The sequence below is a fragment of the Athene noctua genome, chromosome 12, assembly GCF_965140245.1.
Source record: "Athene noctua chromosome 12, bAthNoc1.hap1.1, whole genome shotgun sequence".
Lineage (NCBI taxonomy): Eukaryota > Metazoa > Chordata > Aves > Strigiformes > Strigidae > Athene > Athene noctua.
The window spans coordinates 21065498-21090233 of NC_134048.1; the positions used below are offsets into that span (position 1 = coordinate 21065498).

General features: G+C 38.5%; 1 protein-coding gene across 4 annotated transcripts; it reads right to left on the minus strand.

Annotated features, from left to right (window-relative positions):
- DDX46 (DEAD-box helicase 46) lies at window positions 1-24394 on the minus strand. 4 transcript variants are annotated; one of them, XM_074915997.1, is made up of 24 exons: window positions 24285-24394; window positions 21532-21720; window positions 21117-21257; window positions 19140-19257; window positions 18086-18251; window positions 17632-17783; window positions 17213-17326; window positions 15481-15646; window positions 15017-15137; window positions 14558-14733; window positions 14009-14130; window positions 13201-13279; window positions 11313-11395; window positions 10418-10582; window positions 9893-10055; window positions 8807-9000; window positions 8108-8245; window positions 7306-7455; window positions 6467-6664; window positions 5669-5887; window positions 3459-3603; window positions 2716-2789; window positions 1883-1961; window positions 1-284 (listed from the first exon to the last, which is right to left on the minus strand). In XM_074915997.1, exons 1-23 carry the CDS (start codon window positions 24299-24301, stop codon window positions 1914-1916), a joined length of 3138 nt encoding a protein of 1045 aa, XP_074772098.1. In that variant the 5' UTR covers window positions 24302-24394; the 3' UTR covers window positions 1-284; window positions 1883-1913. The 4 variants fall into 4 exon arrangements, with proteins under 4 accessions (XP_074772098.1, XP_074772100.1, XP_074772099.1 ...); XM_074915999.1 differs by having other exon boundaries at window positions 1-1961; window positions 6491-6664; window positions 19152-19257; XM_074915998.1 differs by having other exon boundaries at window positions 1-1961; window positions 6485-6664; window positions 19152-19257.
- Between the last annotated feature and the right edge of the window lie 342 nt (window positions 24395-24736).

A 24736-nucleotide genomic window follows, 5' to 3' on the forward strand; every position in this document is an offset into this window, starting at 1 on the left:
TACATTGAAATTATTTTTATTTTTGCTGGAATTTAAAAAACATAGGAATATTGACATTGCATTTAAAAACCCCAGGAAGTTAAAGATTATACATCGTTGCATCTCTGAAATCCAACAGTGCAAAGCTGGAAATCACAGAAATGTCTCCATCATGCCTTTTTTAGGAGATACCAATATATATATGAACATTTTGAAACAGGATTTTTAAAGAAGTGTCAGGCTGTCCAACTTGAAAGTGCTCTTCATTAAATACACCAAAATCTGTCTCTCTTCAGGGGGGGACACTGTCAAAAAGTTAGACAATTCAACAAACAAGTTGTATAAAACATATCAAAACCCAGTTCTTAACGGAAGGAAACCTGATGTATTTAAAGGGAATGTTTAGTGTGAGATTTGTGGTTTTAATTTTTGAGAAGGGTTATCGTGTGTGCTTCTTCTTTTTGTTCTACTCAGTGTATTAATATTGGCAAGTATTGGCTATTCTTATCCTAAACGTATACAGTTCAGTTGGGATAATCACTCCGTTCCTTTCCTGTATTGCAAATAACTGACGTTAGAGTAACAGAGAGTTGTATGCAACACAGAAACAGTCATTTAAATTACCTGAAGCTGGGAAACAGAAGTTGTGAATTTATACAGCCATGATGCAGATTGTACAATTTGTCTTCACCAGGGTTAAAGCAGTACATACAGAGCTGGTTTAAAAATGACACATTTCTTCTCAATGTGTCGGGTAAGAAAAGCTTTCTACAAAAGTCCTTTTGAAAGTCATCATCTTGAAAGTCCTGCAGCTACTAGAATGACACAATTCAAATTGCTACCCCTTCGGCTCCAGGTAAGTAGACAGGAAAGTTAAATGCTTAAGAGTAGTAAGTGTCCACCATGAATACTAATGGTTATGGGGATGAGACCTCAAAAAGAAAGGTCTTGCCTGTCCCAGTAGCTTATTGACTGCAACGATAGTCAATACTTGTGGAACTCACTCATAAATATCATTATTCATTTTTACTTAAAGCCATGTCTAACAATAATAAAGACGACAATCCTGGGGGAAAACAATCACGTTAAATGTATATATAAGAACACTATAAAAAAGTGACAAAGTTGTATTTCTTTACAAAAGAGGTTTCTCTTTTTTTTCTGAGAATTTCTTTTTAAACTAAACAGGCTTTCATTCTTATGTCAGAGAATGAGGAAAAAAAAAATCAAATCCTAAAATTCTGATGTTTAGAAAAAAAACAGGAAAACTATTTTCATACTACAAAACATTTCACTTTACAAAAACCCCAAAGAGTTATTCTATTACCTGGATGATAAAGACAAAATGGGATGTGAAAAGGTAAGATCTTAAAACTAGACCTCAAGTATTTCTGGATAAAATTCTCTACTCTGATCACTGCAAGACTCTCTGACCTTAGGGGGACATTTGTACAGGGAATGAATGTGTGTGGAACCAGCCAGAGAGATGCTATGGATCAGGAGAAAATCCTGCCTTTATTCTGGTGTTTTATCATTTTTTCCAGTATAAACTGATATGGCATGAATCATCCCCACAAGATGAAGCAGGTACATTCTAACCATTTCCAACACAATCCCAACATTGTTTCATTTACTTAACAGTACAGTCTGTCAGAAAAATTAAAATCTGTTTTATTTTATATTCTTTATGATGAAAAGTATATAAACTGCACTTTAAATTAAATCATGCTCCGCCAAAACTGGTCTGCTTTAAGACTGATAACTTCAGTGGAGAAAATTAAGATGTTTCAGCAAGTATCAATTTTCTGTTAAAAAATGTCCGCAAGACAAAATAAAAAAATTCTTAATTTACAATAAGCAGTGTAAACAGCAAAAACAACAGAAGCCACAAAGTTTCACGCACCAGCCACTGGCAGACAGATAATTCCAAATACTCATAGAACTTTGTATCTTCCTTTGTTGGTGGGTTGGTAAGAATTTTGCTGCAAATAAAGGAAAGCATAATCACAGTTAAAAGTGAAAACGGATAAATGAATTGCAATAAAACTCCACTAACAATAAACCACATTACATGTAAATAAGCAGGTCCTTAGCAATCTCCTTCCTTTGGAAAACATTTTTATGGGGAGGTCAACAATTTTGTAAAAGAAACAAAACTATCAATAATGGCTCAGCAGGACCACTGGAACTGACAGCTGATTTGGAAGGCTACTTAAGAGAAAAAGCCAAGACACTGTCAAGTCTAATGTAGTATCACTGAAGGTTATTCTAGAGAAAGTCGAGGTTTCTTCAACCAGAGAACCCAAAATATGATTTTTCAAGACAATATCTTACTTGAAAACAGCTGATTAGTAGCTGGGTATGCTGTAAAGCTGCGGCAAAACAAATCTCTCAAGACATACAAAGTATTAAAATGAGGGGAATAATTCTCCTCTCCCCTGCCTGATGGTGCTGAAATCAGGAAACTAATAGGGATCTAACTCTTTAAGGGGTCTTCGTTCAAAAAGCTCTGTTAGTGTGTTATCTCCACCTGCTGGCTGGATAACAGCCGTCTGTCTGCCTGATGACCAGTCATGCATTTCCTAGGCTCTTCAATTAAACTGCTTTTGAGATCTCCTAAGTCCCAGTCCCTGATACTAATAAAAACATATGCCAGAGTGTCAACATTTGTAGAAATCAATCTCATAAAGCATAAATTAAGGCACTTTCCCTCCGCATTCTTGATATTTCACTCACCAATCTGATGAGCTCCTCTTTTATAAGTCGTGTGATTTCTGCCTTTGCTTTCTGTACAGCCAGTTCATTGGCACCTGAGGACAAAAAAAAATATTACTATCTCAAACATTTGCTGTATGGGTAGCTTACAGAATAAACACTGCTGGCTGTTTTCAGAAACACTGTAAAACTCGCTCCATATCCTCAACTATTTGCTGAAGAACACTCTATACAATACTAGACTGCCACAGCCAGCCCGTGTGGTTTTAAAGAAGATACTTAAAAGAGACAGTCATAAATCAGACTATTCAGAAACACCCAGATTAGAGAGAAATTCTTTGAGAAAAACTCTATTCAACCATCATGAGATTTGCAAAGTTTTTCTTATAGTAGCCGATGTGATTTCTTAGACCCTGAACGGCTCAAACCTACACAATTCAGTGTTCTTTCTTATTTCACACTGGCACAGACATCTTTGTGCTTATTCTGATTTTTTTAATCTTTTCTTTCCCCCTCCTCCAAACTGATTCCATACATGTTTGCTGTTGTTCTGTGGCAGGTCAGTCTTCTGAGGAGAAGCATCTCTGATCCCTGTGGATCACTCAAAGTCTATTAAGATAAACAAGTGCTTCTTTAGTAATTATAAAGTAACTACAGTGGGACTGTAACTGAGCATCCAAACACTATGACCACAGAGATTCCATGTCTAATTGCAAAACTAGTCTTGTATATTTAATTGAAACATTTATAAAAAGAATACTCACTTTCTATAGCCAAATAAATCTTTCGTTCTCCTTCCTTGGGTTCTTTGCCTGGAGGGAAGTAAGTTCCTCTGATTGTAATAGCAGCTTCAGAATATTCACTGATTCTCTGTAGTGCTTCTTTGGAGGTAACTTTCCATCTGGCAGTCTGCAAGGTAAAGGAGATGTGAGGATCAACGAGGAGAAAGGCATCACAAAATGGCAATTCGAAGGTTAGCTGACATTTTAGACAAACAACACCACCACTGCACTGTGAAAATCGCTCAGGGCATTCTACTTTAAAAATGCAGATTGAAATTTTAGCCAGTTGTTTTTATGCAAGTCTTTTTTTTTTAAAAAAAATCCATCTCTTCTGTCAGCAAGATAGTTATGAAAGGAGAAAAGAGAATGGATGCATAGTACTACTGAAGCAAGATCTCTACAGACCTTCCGTTTTGCCACACTGAAAGTTTAAAACTTGTGATTTTTTCTTGCAGTTCTCGGAAGCAGCACTCAAGTATTTTGTTTAGCACTTTTGTACAGGAATAGACTTCAAGGGCAAACATATACTGTTAATGGCCGCAAGTACTCCCCTTTAACAAAATAAATGTTATTTATTTCTACACAGTTCATTGGTTAAAGATAAAAATAAGTAAACCTTAAAATTGCCATAAATAAAGCCTAAAGAATAAACACTGCCAGCTGTTTTTTAGAACCCTGAAAAAATTGTCCCAAATCTTTACAATATCCTCAAAAATACTTCACTACGATAAATGAATCCCATTAATCCAGACAATGAAATTACTAGAAAGTGTCTAGTAGATTGTTGGAAGCTACTTGTAGTTTGAGACAATTTTTTTATCATGGTGAGCTCAAAGTTAGAGGACTTAGGACACGACTGGGGAAGCTCACACTGCCTTGGCGTGAAGGCAAAGCTATTTCTGACAGGAAGAACAATCCCCTCCAGACCCTCTTTGGTTTTTCAATTCTGAGAGGTTGAGCAAACATACTGTGTGTCCTGCTGTAAACCACTGCTTTTCCAGAAGCCAACTTTGGAAGACAGCCTCTAAAGGCAAGTTGCATGGCCCTGGATCAAAACTCCACCTGTTTTATATTCTGTCTAGAAGAGGTACCTTATCAGCATTAATAAGTCTCTCAGAAGACTCAGAAAATACTGCACACATCATCAGGAAGACTGCCCTGTGCTATCTTACACATGATGGTGGTGAATGGTTCTGTAGTACTCCTATAAAAAACAGCTTCCACTGTCAGCTGTGGTTATTGCTTTAGGCAATCATTTTATCTTACTTTATTTCCATCATCTCAGATCTGCACTGTGACCATTATTATACATGTGTACAGCACGAGGTGAGTCCCTCTTCCTTACAGAGATTTTCCAGGGGCATAATGAGCAGTGATGGTTCTCACTGATGAACTGCCATATATACATCAGTGTTTCAGACAAGTTATTACAAAATACTGAAGAACAAAAAGAGAATCAGAGAGCGCTATTTTTTCTAGTGCAGCTCTATTAAAAAAAAACCCCAAAAAATCTATCTTTACAATTTATTTGCAGACAACAGTTACTGGTCTACCCATTATGAGCAAACAACGCTTTGTACCTAATAAACATACCCTTTAAGAGTTAGAAGGATCCTTAAAAATCTAGAAAATATTCTATGAATGAGAAACTGCTCAGGGTAAGAATTAAGAGGATTTCTGAGAGGGAAGGGTAACAAGCTACTAACAAGACAACTTGATAAAATAAGTCAAACTTGGGCAGAACCTCAAAAGGTAAATACAAGGAATTTGTGCTTGATACTGTGGAATACCAATCTTCAAAATAACAGATGAGGTAGACTAGAGCAGCAATATTCTGAATGGCAAAAAAACTCAGGTAATAAAAAAAGCAAAGAACAGTATCAGTCACAGTAGTACAGCCTTTGAAATAAAATGCCAGTGTCAAAGATCTGGATATGAGAGAAGTCAGTAGCAAAGGGCAAAAAGCCTTCTGTATGATAAGGAATGCTTGTTTTTCCAGTATTCTCTGGAATATGTCCAGAGCATTGTGTATCTATAAGCTGAGACGTAATCACAGATAATGTAGTAATTTCAATCAGGTATGATAAGAAAGAGACAAAATATTTTATTAGTGTATAATAGTCTGAGCTATGAAGATAGCTGCTGTTAAATACTGGTCATTTACACTTGATTAGAGCAAAACGGTTACTTGCCTGTGGGAAGTCATTGATCTCTAATTCTTCTTCATATCTCTTAAAGGATTCATTTTGTCCTCCATCCTGTTTCTCTTCCTCCTGCTTTTCTATGGGTACATAATTGAGCTTAGCATTGATTTTTTCAGCCAGCTGCTCTGCAATGGTCTTGGCAGATACAGTAGGAGCTTGAATTGTGCCTCCTCTCAGGATAGCATTTGTAGCCTGCTGCATCACATCCTGTAAAAAATTAGGTCCATGCTGAGAACAAGGTAGCCAAAAGAAGTCCTATATAAACCAACAAGTATTCTATGCAGTATAATTGTCCACATAACAAATACATTCTTCATATTTTCTCTTCTTTCCTTCCTCCCAGTAATTCCCCTCACACCTGCACAGAAAAGATCTTACTGGTCTTTTGTATCTTCAGTTCAAAATACCTTTGAACATTCCAGACCCCATTAACCTAAATCTAAACAGATTGTATATCACATGCTTCAGCAGAGAAGGATGTTCTGCAACTCTGCTAAAGCTGACAAAACCTAATTGTGTAATTTTATCAGTAATGAATTAACTCTTTGCCAGGGCAGACAAAGCATTTTCAGTTGTGTATTCTATCTTACTGTCATATTAGCTCAATTACAAATCCTGTAACTTATAACTGAGCTAGCCCAGCACAAATGAGCTAAATAATGCAGTATGTTATCATTGTGCAGAAGCAAAATGGCAGCCACAGAACAAGGAATTGAACAACCTTTATCTAAAAAAAAAAAAAAAAAAAAAGAGAGAAAGAAAATATTGCTATGTAAAGAGCGTGACCTTAAAATGGAAGGGGACCAATACTTGTGCTTCTGCGCCAAGATTCTTCTGGGCATTGATTCTCAAAGCCAGTCTTTTAGCAATTTCCAATTTTTCTGCATTCCCAGCTGATGGTGTAGGAGCATTTGATGTTCCTGGTGCTGCCATGTCTTTTACTCTTTTCTTGGAATTGAACATGCTTTCAATTTGTTCATCGATCTAAAGAAAATAAGAATTATTACATCACTGCATTTACCATTAGATAATCTCATCATCAAGAAAGAAAACACTAAGGTGCATTTAGTTTACAGGCTTTTAAAGAAATAAATCTCATATAAAAATGGTAGAAGCTCGCCCAGAACTACGACTCGACAAAAGGAACGGATGATCTAATAATCAGGGAAAGGTTTGAACATAGTGTTTACTTTCAAGGTCATGAAAATGCGTCTAACAAACATTAAGCAAGGAATCTAATAAGGATTTAGAAATAGAAGACGCTACTATGAATTAATAAAAAAACACTGCAAGTAAAAAAGTGTAATTGAGGGCAATTGTCCTAGTTCATTTGTGCAAGATTAATATTACAAAGAAAAGAACTTCTGTGACATTTATATAACTATATATTAAGTATAAAATACCAGTAAGACTGAAAGCGACTTTCGAGATCTTTATAAGATCTTGATCTTCATAGGTATGTATCTTTTCTATTAAAGAATACACACAGATCTACTCATGGAATACTAAGTCAGTAGTGCAGGACAGAATAACAAAAATCCACATTCTGCAAAGTGTTATGTAACCTACTGGGGAAAAAACAAATATACTGAAAATCCTTAAGCAACTTATTTTCAGGTGCTTACATCAACAGCCGTATCTTCATCATCTGAATCTTGCAAGCCAAGAGCTGCTTTTTGTAGCTTCTTTCTTTCGTTAGCCAAAGCCTGTTCTGTTTCATCAAATTTAAAACCTTTTCCAGAGAATCCACTGCTTTTTTTAATCAACTTTCCCTCCTGAAAACAAAAACATGTATTCTCATACTTAGAAATTTAAAATCCCAATAGTCATAACTACAAAATTACACAAACCATTTTGAACTTACTTATTTTAAAAAGCAAATCCTAGCACATTTAGAAAGTTCTTCAAATTTAAAAACTGTATTTTACAATGAAGTGTAATAAAAAAGCTATGTTAATTCAGCAGACCGAAAGAATATACTATTGGGATTTTCTGTAAATATACTTTAAAAAGGCTTTTCAAATGCAGTAAAAAAAAAAAATCCTCATTTTTATATCGGAAAAACTCCCAAGTCACTCTTCTCAGCATGAGCAAGATCCTCTGATGGCGAGAGCTCTAGAAATAATAATACAAATTCTGTGAAAGAACTTATCATTTATGTGAATTTTGATAAAAGCCAAAGCGCCCCTTACACAGGAGGCGTTTCTTTATCCCATACCAGATGACAACATTTTAATTCTCAAGAACAGCCCTGTAAAGGACATTCAAGATCCCAATCTTGAAACCACTCACACACTCACCTAAGCATACCTGTGTGTTCTCAGTGAAGTCACCGAGATGACTCACTCGGTGTACTGCACAACTGGACCCACATGGAAATGCATTAAACCCAGACCAAAGCCCACTCCAGATGAAAGAATTACTTACAGCTTTCTGTTGGTCTTTGAAGTCAGCCCAGAGCTTCTCCAAATCAGTAGGAATTGGATTCCCAGACAATTCCAAAGCCTTAATGATATCACCAGCATACCGTGCCTGATCCTCAGTAATGAATGTATACGCATACCCCTGGTCAAAATTAATTTAAAAGATTATAAAGAAAAATCTCTAAAGACACTTTATCTCTAAATTTATTGAAGCACCCTGCACAGATGCTCTTGTTCTGGTCAATAAAAGTAATCATGACATTCATCCATAAACGTTTTTTAGCGGGAATGTTGACTGAATAATGTGATTTCCCCAGAAGCTGTTACACAGGTGATCAACCAGAGAGGGTAGAAACTAACCATTCAATCTTGTCGTGGTTAAAAGCATAGAAAATAAAATCTTACAAATTTAGTAGGGCACATTTCCAAAAGTGAAAAACAACCAAACTTTCAGCCACAAATGGGATTTAAAAGAACATTCAGAAATCAGTAGAACATGTAAATTCCAACTTTCATAGTCCTAAAATTCAGAATTATTTTACACATGATCACTCAAAAAACTTAGATGCATTCTAAAGGAAAACCCTCTTCCCACCAATAATAAACTACTCTCTCTGTAGCTAACCCTTAGGAACATCTTGATCAGTGGTAAATAAGGAAAAATTTTCAGTAATAACCAAAACAGGCAACCGATTATACATACTTTATTGCCAGCTCGCCCAGTTCGCCCTGCTCGGTGCACATAATCTTCATAATGGTTGGGACAGCTGTAATTGACCACCAGCATCAATTGTTTTACATCCAGGCCCCTTGCTGCTACGGATGTGGCCACCAGAAGTTTGCAAATTCCATTCTTGAAATCATTAATTATGCTGTCCCTGTCGTACTGATCAATACCTGCAAGAAACCAAACGAAACAGTCAATTCTAAAGCTCTGCTTTGAGACAAATGAATTTGTACACAGGTCAAAACACCCTCCAACTTCAAACAACCGAAAACCTAAGCAAATAAAATTTCAGTACATTCACACTTTTACAGGCAAAATACATTAGCCAGAATAATTCACCTCTTAGTCCATTTTCCAGAATAAGAAAACTTTTAGTTTTTCCACACCAAGATCCTCAAAAGTCTCTCTAATATGATTCTCTATTTGACTTTTTAGATGCAATTGAGACCTCAGCTGGAGGCTTTGTTCTCTAAAGGCAACAGAAATCTCAGAAAAAGAGTATTGTCCCTCTTCCACTGTTGCACTAAATGAACAGTGGTTTTGTACTTATTGGTTACTGTATTTTTAAGAGCAATATATACAGCAAGTTTTAAAATGCTCTGGCATGGACAATGTTCTAAAAAGATTTCCTCCTCTTACTAGGCTACTTCCGTTATATTACTACTTGATGGCAGAAAAGTGAAACAACAGCTGCTATTACTGTGGAATCTCAGATAAAAATATCATGTAATACTCCCCCAATGGCATTCACTGCTCTACAATAGCAAGTAGTTAGTAATATTCCCTGAGAGATGTTAACTCTCAGTAACAATCCCGTTGCCCAGAGACAAGATTTGGCATCTGATGACATCTCACAGGAAGCAATAAAGAGTAACTACGGAAAACTACCATGTCTATTTCAAATTAACAGACAAATATCTTTCCCAATTATAAAACAAAACCTGCTTAGGAAGAAATAATAATTGGTATTATCCAGGCACTAAATAACTTCTCTTTTTAACTACTGAATACCAATATTCTAGTTTGGAGTTGTTAAAATAAATCCTTAAGGTTGCAGATTACCTCCATGGAGAGACAAGCAAGGGTAAGAGGCTCTCATTAAATCTTTCAGCAACCCGTCTGCGTGTTCTTGTTTATCTACAAATATGATAACTGATCCTTTCTCCTGATAGTGTCCCAGTAGCTCCAGTAACTTCAAAAACTTGTTCTCCTCTTCTATAACAATCTGGAAAAAGACATACAAAAGCAAAGTAGAAAGAGTACAACTTGTATCAAAGGCATCAAACACATTCAGGGTGCATAAAAATAAAAATCAGGAACAGGAGATGACTTTTTCAGGCTGTTTCCACAGCTAGTGGCAAAACTGCTGTTCAGCTTAGTGGTATAAAACCAAATTTAAAAAAAATAAGTGATCACATTGCATTCACAGATTAGGGTGTTAAGTTTATTCTGAGGTCATGTTTAATAAGGTCACTAAACTTCTAAAAAGAAAAGCTCTGTGGGTATATTGGTTTATATTCAACATTGCTGAAAATAATCTTTTGCAAGCAAATGAGAAGATAAGCGAGGCAGACGGGTGATACTCACAACATGTTGCTCCACATCAGAGCAGACAACACTTCTGCCTCCGACCTGCACTTCTATAGGTTTACTTAGGATTCTGCGAGCTAACGCCTCCATAGCTCTGGGGAAAGTAGCAGAGAACATGACAGTCTGACGGTCAGGCCTGACGTTGTCTACAATGCGCATAACCTGGTTGAAGAGAACATTCCCTGTTAATACCCAAGTGCTTTAATGGAACTTCATACACGTACGGAACTGTCATCTTCAAAATTAGGTGGTATCTGCACTACACAGACTAGAAAACAGTTCTTTACAGATATCCTCTTGGAACCTAGGCGCTGGCTTTGGAAAGACAGGCAAAACTTCCTGGATTCGAAAGGAAGTTGAGTGGCAATATGCAATCTGACAACAGGCCAGCAGAAATCGTAAGACATGCAGCAGAAACTCTACAGCTCAAGAGACAAAAATAAAGGAATTTCCTTAGTTTTGGAGGACAATATAGCCTGCTGACATCTGAAAGATTCCTGGATGTCCAAAGCTGCCAGCAAGTAATTTGTCACCAACATATCCAACATTCTGTCCCTGTCTCCTGCACAGGAGACATCAAAGGCTTTATAAACAGGCTACAACTACTAAAATGACATCTGCACCAAGGGATTACATAGGGCTACAACATAATCACAAGAATCCAAAACAAGTGTGTAAAAATAAAAGAGTATGTTAGAAAAAAAAATTTAAGCTATATAAGAATTTATTGAAAACAAAGCACCCGAGGATAACAAAAAAATCAGTTTAAACTTGTCCATATGTAGCACATCTCTTTGAACACTCATTGGCAGTGTAATAATAACGCAGCACTGCAAAATCCTTTAAGTGGGGAATAACATCTTGTGGCAGTATCAGTCATGTCCTTAATTACCTGAGGCTCAAACCCCATGTCAAACATTCTGTCCGCTTCATCAAGTACAACATATGTGACTCTACGGAGATTTGTCACCCGACCTGTGAAAGGAGAGGAAAAAACACATGGGAAACAAAATCAAATGGAAATCTAGTTTCCCTCAGGAATAATTTTTTTAAAAATGTTATATAGTCTCACTATCTTCTAACAAAGACATTAATTATTTTTTTTAAAAAAATTCACCAAATGTGAATTTTAATGTTCTCATTTTAATCACGTATACATTCTGGGAAATGCGTAAGTATGCACAAGGCCCTTTATTTTGTCAAACTCTTCTCTTGCATACCATCATAGGGCCAGAAGAACCTGTAAAATTCAGAAAACTGCCCTCGCCAAAACACATCATAAAACTAAGACTGAGATGAAGCAAGGAGCCACATCAGCCATTATCTGACAGCGCCACCTAGAAAAAAACATATTAGAGATTACAGCGCATGTGTGGAAGGCAAAGTCCAGTGCTAACTCTTGCAGCCTCAGAAAAAATCCTTTTATACATATAACCTGTAATGCTTCCTTGGAGCTCGAAATAGCTATTTGAGGACAATCATACTAATTCTAGTTAACTGCTAATAATATGCATAAAACAGAGTAAGCAGTCTTTTCAAAATGAATATATAAAGATTAAAACCTACCCAGTAACACTACTAAAAATTAAGAACCACCCCGAACTCTGGGACAGCTGGAAACAAAGTAAGCAAGTTGTATATCTGTGACCATTTTGAAATTATGATGGACAGGATAATTAGCACCCTTCCCAAACAAACAGCCAAGAGATTCCCTTTCACGAGAGGGATTTAACTCAAGGATTTAAGAATCATATTCTGAAACGATACAAACATGGGAACGCATTTAGTTCCAAACAACTGTGGAGCGACACTGTCAAATGCTCTCAGAATGGAACAGACTTTCACATTTTCTACAACTATCACTCAGACTTGTGCCTATCAAACCACAGTAGAATTTGGTCCTTTCAGCTTCAGCAAATTGTAGCTGAATCCTTTAGAGATTTAGCGCTGCATTTTTTTTTTTTTTAAGATACGGAATTCATACTTAAGGAACAAAATAAATATTTCTTAAAATTCTACGTATCTATTTAACATCTTAACACTTTCATCCCCAAATAATAACTTTGTAAAATTACTTGGGAACAGCATTAATGTACCTACCTTTGACGATTTAAGTCTTGGAAGCCCAGTTCTATATGTCTTGAAGGTACTTTTTCCACAGAAGTTAAATAATGTCAACAGTTTAGTAGAGGTTTTGATGTGGAATAATTTAATAATAAAACTTTATCTAACAAGCATGCAATGGTTACACTAGGACAAAACCTCTTAAAGCTGCAGTGGCTCAGTTTAATCAATCTGAATTATTTGATGTAAGGTCAGTTCTTTTACTTTTGAACGGTTATTTAGGGAGGGCTTCTTTGTCTGTTTGTTTTTAAAACCAACAGATAAAGGCAGAGTCAGACGCTCTTGTGTAAAAGAAGGTAACTGCTGAGCTACACTACCAATAATAATAAAGGCTCAATGGGCAGACAAAATAAGCAACTGTTACATAACCTTTATCTAAACGGCTCGAACTAAAAAAATTTGGACCAGCACATTTTAACAATGATAAACATTCTCAGAAACTCTTCAAGAATGTAGTATTTCCTGTCCTCCCCAAAAAGTCAAACCAATATATGATTAAACCTATTATTAGTGCTATATATAGCTAGATAGTGCAGCCTGAAGAGATATAAGAAAATTCCATAAGACCATTTATCAAAATACATGATCTTTTGAATTTGTTAGAATTACACAACAAATATAAAAAAATTCTCCATAGGAAAAGGTTTTCTACTCACCATTGTTAGCTGCTAACATGTCAATCATACGTCCAGGTGTGCAAACAATAATTTCAGCACCTCTTTTGAGTTCAGCTATCTGATTTTAAAACATAGTAAACAAACTATTAGAGTGTGGTTTTGCTTTCTGTGTTGTTTTTCTTTAAAACATGCATCACCTTGCAAAAAATAAACCAACATACACTATAATACAGCTGTTCTACTCAAGTGCATTGTTTATGTAAAAATACTACTTTTTAATTTCTTTAGGCCTTTGGAAAACTTTGCTTTCCAAAGAGTAACCTCTGACAACCTGTTACTACCACTTGAAGTAGTTATAACAGGAACATGACTTCTATGCAGTTTAGGGCATATAAGAAATGTCACACATTATATCAGGGACAAGTGATACTAAATAAACCGTGTTCCATCACAGATGGTCACTTCTGTTGTTTCCATAAACTGGGATGGGGGGGAAAAAAAAAAAAACAAACCTTGAAATTAATCTCTAAATTACTCTGACATGCAGTATTTGCTAATGCAATAAACCAAAGTTAATATTTTCTGGCTTTTGTTATCTTGAGGGAACTCTCATACAAATGCAGTTTCTCAGTAACTTTCAAACTATCATATCCCACTAGTAGTTTCATTACTTCCATGCTCAATACATACATAAAAAGAAACTTTTAAGGACCATACTTGAGAATTTTCAAGATCAGTATGGTTAAGGCTAAGTTATGTGCAAACACTTAGGCTTCTGCATTACTACCATTCATTAACTAATGAAGTTCAGGAGTTATTTGACAAGTAAGGTATGTCTTTTGCCTACCTGTTCACTGATTCCTGTTCCCCCGTAAACACAGACAACTCGAAGCCCAAGTGTCTTTGAGAACTTCTTACACTCCTTGGTAATCTGCAAAGCCAACTCGCGAGTAGGTGTCATAATGACAGCTGGAAAACAAAGCATTTTCATCATACACTGTAACGTAAGAGATGTTATTTATACAGTAAAAATATTTTGTAATAATGTTCACAGCAATTGATGTGTATGTTTTTATAAAATGTAATTTCAAGAAAAAGAATTAAGACGGTATGAGGATGGGGTAGAAATCTGGTCAAAATTTCAAAATCAAAGGAGTAAATTCTCCCAGATATAAAAGCAAGTGCTCTTGAAATATTAGATAGCACACTGATCACAAACAACATTAAATAGCATGGTGCTCATTAACTAAACAAAAAAGCCCCTCACTAATGAATACTAGTAAGAATTCCTCCCTATAACCAAGAGAAAAACTGGAGACCCTTTAGAGCATATGCTTGAGGTTTTATTTATTTCAAAAGCAAATTTGAAAAAAAAAAAAAAAAAAGCGCTTTGTACCTATAGGACCTTCTCCTTCTTCTAATGCTCTCTGATCCATAATGTGTCTGAACATGGGCAAGAGAAATGCAATAGTTTTTCCACTTCCTGTTTTAGCAATGCCAATCAAGTCACGCCCATTCATAATTGCTGGGATAGCCTGGGTTTGAATGGGAGTGGGCTTTTCATAGCCATGTCTTAAAGAGAGAGAGAGAAAAAAAAAAGTATTTTAAGAACAAAATAGCATTTGACAGATGTGAATCACAGAGTCATGCTGAAAAAAATCGCATATTCGTATTTACATACACATATTAGTGCCATTCAAAAACTACAGCGTAAAAATGAGCAGCAAAACCATGATACAAATGGCAGAAGGAACAACGAAGTTATGCAAGAAAAAAAAAAGTTTTTCTCATAAAGTTATGATAGAACATAGTGAACAAAATCAAGCATGCTACAATTCATAAAGTGCTTGCTTACTTCTTGAGGGCAGTGAGAATCTTCATGGAAATACCACACTGTACCCAGGTTTTTATTGGTTTGGGGCAGCCTTTTCCCTTGACTGTAATCCCCTCCAACTCCAGCCTGTACACATTCACCTCTGAAATAGAATTTGCATTGCAACAGAGTCAAACTTGACATTTTTCTACTACCTTCATCAAAATATTCTTGATCTGTCCATGAACATGAAAAACTAATTTTATCACCACCAGAAAATCAGCTTTTAGCTTGTTACACATAAATACAAGAGGCTGGAGGAAAGGACTCATGAAATTTTTTCAATCAAAGGCTCATAAATAATTATATGAAGTTATCAGTAATAGTGATCTGTATGAAGTTGCTCCAAATGCTCTTTATAAAGAATTTGCTGTTTCTTTGCACATCAAATCTGTCATTCTTTTCTTTAGCAGTACCCAGAGTGTTCTGGTTGTATTGTTTCTTACCTTCTTGAGTCATTTTAGCTAGTTCTGGTACTTCAACATAGAAGTTTTTCCTGAAAGGTTCATATTCGATCTTTCCATGATCCACTGGTTCTAGCAGCTTTCTCTGCTTGGTCTGGTAGCCAGTGAGGGCAGTCTGAAGATCAACTTCCTCCTCTTCTGAGGAATACTGTATAGATGACAATTTGTGTGTAAATTGGTACAACTGGTATTCTGAGAGGATCTGGTTTTTCACTTATAGAAACTTTACTCAGAAGCAACAGTTACTCCTTACCCTATTAGGCCAGATACTGAAAACCCACTATCGAAGAATCCCAAATGTTCTTTCATCTATTCCTTTTGTTTCTCCAAAACCTTAACTTTCACCGCGTTCCCTATCACTTTCATGATTTTATGAATACCAGCCTTGTCATTCAGAAATAACCAATCACTGCCATACAACAGAAATAGCAAGAGGAAAATACTAAGGAAAAAAATCCAGCCAGCAAACCACTGACGTGTGTCCCGCTGCAGCCACAGTTCTGACAGATGCACCCAACTCAGCTTTAAACTAGTCGAGCACGAACAAGACTGGAAGTGCAGGAACAGAGAGCTCAGCGTGACCCAGCTGAGCTACAGCGCTAGCAGGGGCCCTGGGCTACAACTTGGGCAAGGCTGCCTCTCCAGGACCCACCGGACACCAACGTACCCGTACCCTCAACAACTATTCAAGCCTACACCACCACAGTCAATACTCCTCCTGGAAGCATTTTATGAAGGCAGTTTGGACATGGAAGGGTAATTCTGAGAAGTTCAGGTCCAATCAGAGAGCAAGATGGTTCTCTCAGGATCCCAGAGCACAGTTCTGTTAAAATTCAATATTCATGGTGATCTGCCACTGCTCACCATCCAAAAAACTGCACACTGAAAACTAGGGGGAGATCTACCAACTCATTGAACCGACATCCAGAGAGGGCAGCTGACATTTATCTACTTGCATCACCTCTTCCTACTAAAACACATTTGTTATTTACAGTCAGTGTAACAGAAAATGCTTATAAATTTGGTTTAGGGTGCTGACTATTAGAACACGTGACTTGGCACAGCATTTTGTGGCCCCAGGCAGAATCAAACTCCTTTCTACTGTTTCCTAAACTGTAAAATGAGAACACCTACCTCTCCTTTGTGCTAAAAGAGATGTCTCATTATGATTTATGAAGTGTTTTGAGATCCGTAACTTACAGGTGTTTTGGAAATTAACGTATTTATACTTACAAAGGAATTCAGCAGAAATGTAACACACTTTTCTGAGATCAGATAGGTGGGACTGTGTGCAGACTGAGCAGCTGCATACACAAACACTCTATACGAGCTTGTGGGTCATTCACACACAGGAGCACTGGGACTACCCACCCGATTTCTGTAATGTGAACACGTGAGGTGAACACACGCTACACCTGACATGTCAGCCCACTCGTATTAAGGACAAAGCCAGACAACCCGACACACTCATTCAGTTCTCATCTGTGTAACACTGCCTCTGAGCAAGAAAGCTGCAAGGGTGATTTCTGGAAAAAAACCCAGTACAAGTAACAAGAAACTGCATAAGATCAAAAATCTTGTGACTATGGTTCTGCACATTAAATAACTAAATGTTTATCTCCTAGGAGATGGAAAAATCCGAGGACTACCCTTGTTCTCATGTCTCTTTTAAAGGGCACATTGCCTTTTCACAGTAGAAATACAAGACCATTACCTCCATTGCATCTTGGTCATTCTCCATGAGCTCCCCTTTCTTCTTTTCTGACTCTGCAGCTGCCTTTTTGGTTGTCACCACAGTTACTACTTTGGTAACGGTTGGTCCAGTTTTCTACAAAAACAGTTAAGAAAAATTATTGCACTATCATATAAAACAAAAAACATACTGTATAAAACATACAGAAAATCTACTACTGAATGCATTATGCTGTGGGTTTTTTTTCACTTCCTTCAGTGAAATTTTATCAGATCAATGCTTGATAAAACCAGCAGGAAATTAAAGGCAAAGAGACATTAAGTGCACCTAACTTACTTTTTTTTTGCATTCCTCCCCTATTTTTTTCAAACCCATTTTGATATTAAAACAAAAAACTATTTTTAAAAAACCAAGATAGGAAATCTTAATAGTGGTTTTACCTTTTCACTCCCACCTCCACCTTTCACGCTTCTCATATTGAACTTCTTGACCTCTTCTTTTACTTCTTCCATATAAGCATCCAAAGGATCTAACTCTTCATCTTCAACCTCATTGCCTTCTTTTTCTCCTTCTGCAGTTTCCTCTTCATCATCTAATATGAGCAAGAAAGATGGAAATAAAACAGGTAAAGAGAGGAGTGCTTGCGTGTGTTAAATTATTAGTCTACCCAAATAATTGCAGACCAGTTTTATTACTGTATCATTTTTCTTCATACAAATCTCTCCCGTTTGTTAATCTCAATTGTACCTTAAGCCATTTGAAGCCATGACCAGATTTAGGCTTTGTTATTTTATAGTTCATATTCTGAACAGTAATTAAATGCTTTAAAGATAGTGTAATAAAAATATTACTAGGAACAAAAGTGTTTTAACTGATATATGAAAAGTTAAATACCATCATCATCTTCTAAACTCCATTTTTTCCCCTGCTTCATCTCTTCAATTTCCTTTTTCAGTTCTCCTATGTTTTCCATAGCCTTCTTGCGTTGTTCTTCCCTCCATTTCTCCACTCTTTCTTTTCTTTTTCTCATTTCTTCTTCTAGTTTGTTCTGATCAAAATTCTAAGATAAAAACCAGCCAAACAGTGAAAATAAACAGCCGTAACCCATGCTTCTTCAAATAAATATAACTGTTGTGTGAGCATGCCACTGAAGACTGGACATCCACAAACTTATCACAATGGAAGCAAATGAAAAATACTACCATCAACTGTAACATTTTCAAGTAAGAAATGCAGTTGTTATTTTATTTTTCATGATAGTATCCAGCAAATAATTTTTAAGATAACAGCAATTTAAACTTTCCTTTATTTACTAGGAAAAAATACTGTAACTCACACCAGCAAGTTTCAACTAATTTTAGTCACCTATCAATAAAAGAATAAAGAATTACCATGTTACCCTCTGCTTCCAAAAGTCCTCCTAGTACAAAAACCTGTGATTGGTTTATGCCTGAGGAGCCCTGACTGACAGTGCAGCCTCTGTTAACGAAGGAGGGTTAGGAACAACATGCTGGTTTAGAAGTTAGCTAAAACTGCTAGTGTGGGAATTTTTCATCTAGGCACATCTTGTTATGACATGGAGCAAGGCAAAGTGAGTTGCCCTCTCCCTTCGTTCTTTAATTCCTGCCTGGGTCTAAAAGTCAAAAAAAAGTTCAGCTCCTCTACTGACACCTAATACACGAAAAATGAGAGACCCTTCATGCCTGTCTGTGGTTCATGGCCTAAGCAGTTTGAAACCTTGAATGGAGAAGAACGTTTCTTCTGCCAAGAACTGGAAGCATACTCCGTGACAGGAGTCTGTGTTACTGAGGGGAATACTCTCTCAGTCAGTGGGGATTTTGCCCAGCTTTAAGAACAGCTTTTCTTTTGTTAATGCCAAATCTATGGCTAACCTAATTCCTGGTTTAAATTCTTATCTTTTAAATTCCTAAGTGTTAAAAGCTTCTACCTCAGTGGCCACGGTATTTGTGGTAGCATCTTTATCCTTCTCTTCTTCTTTGTCGTCTTTGTCTTTTTTCTTTTCTTTGGAAACTTCCACACCTTCTGTCTTTTCTTTAGATCTTGACCTGAATGGTAAAATCAAAAATTTCTTGAAACATTACAGCTTTTCTCAGGGTGGGGATACACGTGCTGGATGGAACCAGAACCACAAACACCCTGTACAGGTTTATGTTTTCAGATACGTTACAAAGCACACTGCCTCCCAGAGCATCTTCCCACACCTTGGAAATATTCCCTTTAACTACCAGAAACGTACAATCTATTGCCATCCACTGATGCACATGCTTTGGTTCTGTTCTTCTCATTTCTTTACAGGAGGAAAACGCAGACTTCATTTCCAGAACACTTACAACTGATACTCTAGTGGTTCTGCAGTTTATTTTACACCTCCTTGCAGACAGCAGTTAGAAAAGAGATACTAAAAATTTCCTGTTTGTTGAATTTCTAGAGAAAGGTAAAGTGATCTAGCATCTTGCCACAGAAGTTTGAATGTCCCCCTGAGCATACAGTACTGGCTGAAAGACATAAAAACACTTCTCCCTGGGAAAAGCTATTTATGTGACTCAAGTGTAACTTGCATTTAATACAAAACCCATTTATCACAGGTTTTATTACCCTTACTTGCTTCAAATTTTAAAAAAAAGGAAAAAAAAGCATCCAAACTACACACGTGCTAACTTGTGATAATAAATGTAAAATTCACTTTAGCCAATTAAAGCTCATTAAGCCTTTTTTATTTGGCTATTCTAATACAAACCATACACTTATTCCAAAAAACTTTGATTCCAGCTTCTCACAATTTCTAGATTGTCATCAACCTGCTTACTCTTTATACAGACTGCTGTTACAACTTATGGACTTCCCACTTATTTTACAGGGTAGCATGATCTGCTATTTGTAATTATAACTGAAAATTGCATTAAAATATATTTAAAACAACATGACCTGTAGTAAGTTTTTAAACTTTTCTAAAGTCAACATCTAAAAGAGTTCAAGCTTCACCTCTTTACTAATTCTATTTACTAGACAGTTTATTTGACTGTAAACCCCTAATACCAGTACTTGTCAAAACCATACTGATTGCAGTACTGAGCACACTCGCAGAACTCAACAAACAGCAGATAAACAGGTGGTGGCTTTACCAAAGCAGACTTCTGGAGCTTCTCTGAAGTGTTACACTATATATTTTATTTTTATGCACAATTTAAAAAAAAAAAAAGCAGATTCCAAACTTTATTGGTTTACATTCCTTAGAACACCTTTTGTGTAAATAATGGATGAAACACTGAGCTCAGGTACAATCAGTGGCACTTACTAACAGTTTAAAAATTCCTGTTACAGATGTCACCATGATGCCACCTAGAGATCCCCTGCTGCCACCCTACCGGCAATTTTTTAAAAGCCCTGTATGTTTCCACAGAAATAAAGTGCTTTATCTGAGAAAGAGCATGATGCAGCGTATCACTGAGAACACAAAACTGGAGCAAATCTGGTAACCAAAATTTACTATTCTCCAGTAATTTTAAAGCTTAAAGAAAGTTCTGCCTCACTGTAATGCCTGTGCTAGAGAGCACCTGTACTCTATTAATTTGGGCAAACATGCTGGGGCACAAAACATTACTTATTGGTACCAGAACCTGAGATAACAACAAAGCACTACAAAAGTTCATTGTAAATTTCATCAGAATGAAATTCAGTCTTAACTTTAAACTGCTTTTTTTAGCTGGCCACAACTTGGATCTTTTTCTTTTACATTCTCCAAACTGTTAGAATGTTAAGCAATGGGAAAAGATCACCACAGTACACTCACTTAATATTCTCATTCTACAAACCACAGCTTTGCCTGATGATACCCTCCACGCCACCAGTAGTTTTACAGTACTTTGTCACTATGACATCGATTGTAATTAGAGAACACAAATACCTGTTTTCTGTTTTCCTGTTCTTGCTTGGACTGGAGGATCGAGACCGTCTACCTCTGCTTCTGCTTCTAGAGCGCCTCCTCTCTCGGCTCCGGGATCTTCTTCTCTCTCGGCTCCGCTCCCTTTCTCTACTTCTTGAACGTCTGCCACAGCACAAAATTGTATTTATTTAGCATGTGATCACAGTGTAATTTTAGCCTGCTATTGAGGAACAGGTTGGAAAAAGAATCCAACAATCAAGACTGCTAAGAGCTTACAAACTCCAGCACCAATGGCTAGAAACCATTTAACAAGCAAAAACTTTTAAGCACAGTAAAATCTATCATGAACAACAGCAAAGTAACTAATTATAGTGGAAGAACAATATTCGGAGGCCAGGCATTTTTATGTGCTTTGACTGGAATTGATAAGCCATACCTTTGACGCTTTCTGTCTCGCGATCGAGACCGTCTCTTGTCCCTACTGCGTGACCTCTCGCGTCTACGTTCTCGATCCCTGCTTCTAGAGCGTCTGTCTTCTCCACGTTTTGCTCTTTTGTCAGATGGAGAACGACTTCTAGAACGGCTCCCAGAGCGTCCACGTGACGCAGAGCGCTTCCGATAATGCCTGCATTGTAAATTCACAAAAAAAGTTGAACGTGAGTGTGAGAACAATTTGTAGTTAAAGGACATTGGTCATATTTAGGTGGACAGGCCAAAAAAGAATTATTTATCTGAATTTCTTGGGACTTTTTAAACTTCAAAACATTTGTAATCATCTGGCCAAATAATGATTAATGTACATACACACCTAATTATGCAGAAATTAAGAGGGATTACTTGGTTATATTTTTGTTTTGGTTTTAGAGTACTACTATATAAGCACATGATGAGAACACCAGAACATTAGGAACAATTTCCTTTTTAGAAATTCACCAATTTCCATTATACACAGGAAAAGATGACTCTTTGAAGCCATCTCAAAATTTGACAAACAACTAAAACCGTTCTTTGTTGCAATATATATTTTTTATCCAGCTAAGCTAGGCAGATTATACCTCTGCTCAATGGAAAAGCTGTCAAACTACAATTAAAGAAACATAAACCCCTGAGCATCTGTGACACAGCAATAGTTAATGCCTTTTTGTCGCTGACATCACAAGAAATTCCATCACATCATCAAACAGAATATGGACAGAAGCTTTAAGAAGTTAGTAAGGCTTGAGGGGTGGGAGTGTCTTTCTCCCCTCATTAATGCTCCCTTATCCCAACCATACTGTGGGAGAGAGTAGGGCTGGAAATTCTCTAGGAAACTCCTCAGCTGAGTGTACAGGTCACAGAGGGACTTGACTGTGACCATCTCTTCTTCCTCCAATTCCTGATTTTCAGTCACCACGGCAGAATAACTCCCTTGTTCACCCCCCTGTAGCCCAGGACCCGCAGACCCTTTCTCCAGACCAGCCTAGTAGCCAGGCTTGGGAAGCAGCAAGAAGCAAAGACAGCAAGACCTCAAGCCCCCCACCTCCTTCTTTCCCTTCCATCACTGCCACCCAGGGTTGTATTACAACAGTATCGCCACTAAAAATAATACAGTTTATTTCAGCACTTTGGTATATTTAGGCACCACGTACGTTTGGAACCAGTACAGTAGCAGCAGGGTATCAATATACTGCCTACCAGCAGTACAACTGAATGCAAAGAACATCTGTCAGCGTCAGCTCTAACTTCTTCCCCATCTCTGTCACAAAATGCCACAGATCTGCTCCATACTTCCCCCCTTCTAATCTTTTAGTTTTAGAAAACTAAACAAAATTTTTTTGCTTTCCTCTACAGTGCGAAATAAAGCTGAGTATATGATTTCAGGTTTCAAAGGCCCTGGCCTGATGAACTTTTTACATCACCTCCTGAACAGCCCAACCCACCCATCTCCACCCACCATTCATGCTCACTCTCTTACCATTCCTTCACTTTTAAAACTTTCTGTAGGTATTAAACCAGAAAAGTAATACAAGTTTAAACCAATTTTTGCATTATCTTTAGCCCAAACACAAGAAACCTTGTCGTTATCAGAAGAGAAACTGTACAGAAGAGAAATTGCAAGGGAGTCCTGCTAGCTTGAGTGTCAGCAGTTCAGCTCCCAGATTTTGCAGCCCAAGTCTCTTAACGGCATCCTGCTGGCAACAACTGCTGCCTTAGCTAGTCTGAAACTAATTTAGACATTACCCAGCTCTTCAATGAATCACTAATTTGAACCCAAGCTGCTTGTTAAAATTTCAATTCATCTGCCTCTCTCAGTATAAATTTCGGTTACGGATCTAGGAAGCAGTTACAGCATAGGGATAACTGCACGTAGGGACTATCGTGTCACGATTTTAGTGTTAAAACCCGATGGTAAAATTAAACTAGGAAACGGAGACATACGCTACAACAGCACAGCACTTGCAAATTACGGAGTTGGTTTAAAGCCTGATAGATGTGAGCGGCTCCAAATCATCTGGCAGCAGAGGCTTGACCCGAAACACACAAAGTACCCGATCACGTTACTGCTGAGTTGCTTACAACACCTTATCAGGCGTTTATACCGGCTGCGAGAGGACAAAAGATACGCGATCCTGCATAAACTTAAAAAGAACAAGCGAAAACGTCTAATCCAGGTACAAGAAGCCTACCCGGCTAATTGTGCCACTGCTATGATTCTAAAACAAGCCGGCAAAGGCCAGGCGGGCTCGGAGAGGCTCGGAGGTTACCCCCGGCGCTCCGGACCCAACGCCACGCACCGCAGCCAGGCGCTGGAACCCCGCGGTCCCCCCTCGGGCAGGGCCCTAACGCTCCTCCAGGCCCGGACACGCGGCCGCGACCCCCGGGCGGCTCCTCGGAGCGGCGGGGAGCCCGGCAGCTCCCAGGGGAGCGCGGCCCCTCCTCGCAGCGCGGCCCGCCGGGGTTCTAAACCCGGCGCGGAGCCCCGAGCCACCCAGCCGTGCCCTCAGAGCGAACCCCTCGCTCCCGCGCCGGGCCCGGGGCCTGTCGTGGCGGCCCGCCGCGGCCCTCAGCGTGCCGGCCGGCCGGGAGGGCCCACCGCCGCCCTTTGTTCCCCCCCTCCACCGCCACCCGCCCCGCGCCGCCACCTGAAGGAGCCGCGAGTCCCGGCGCGGCCCAGGCTGGCCGTGGCGGCGGCGCCTACGCTGCCCTCACCTGGACTCCCGGCCCATGGCGGCGGCGCGGTCCCTGCGCTAAACGGCGGCGGCCGTTCCGCGCCCCAGCGCCCGGGACGACGAGAGGCCCGGCGGGAAGCTGCCGCCCTCCGCTTCCTGCCCAAGGGCCGCCTGCGGCGCCCCCTGGCGGCCCGGAGGACGCACCGCTCCAAAAAGGCCGTTAACGCCTCAGAACGGGCAGAACCGCCCCAAAACGAGCGTCAATGCCTCAAAAAGGCCAGAACCGCCCCAAAACGGGCATCAATGCCTCAAAAAGGCCAGAACCGCCCCAAAACGGGCATCAACGCCTTCGAAAAGGCCAGAACCGCCCCAAAACGGGTGTCAACGCCTGAAAACGGGCAGAACTGCCCCAAAACAGGAGTCAACTCCTGAAAACGGGCAGAACCGCCCCAAAATGGGAGTCAACGCCCCAAAACGGGCAGAACCGCCTCA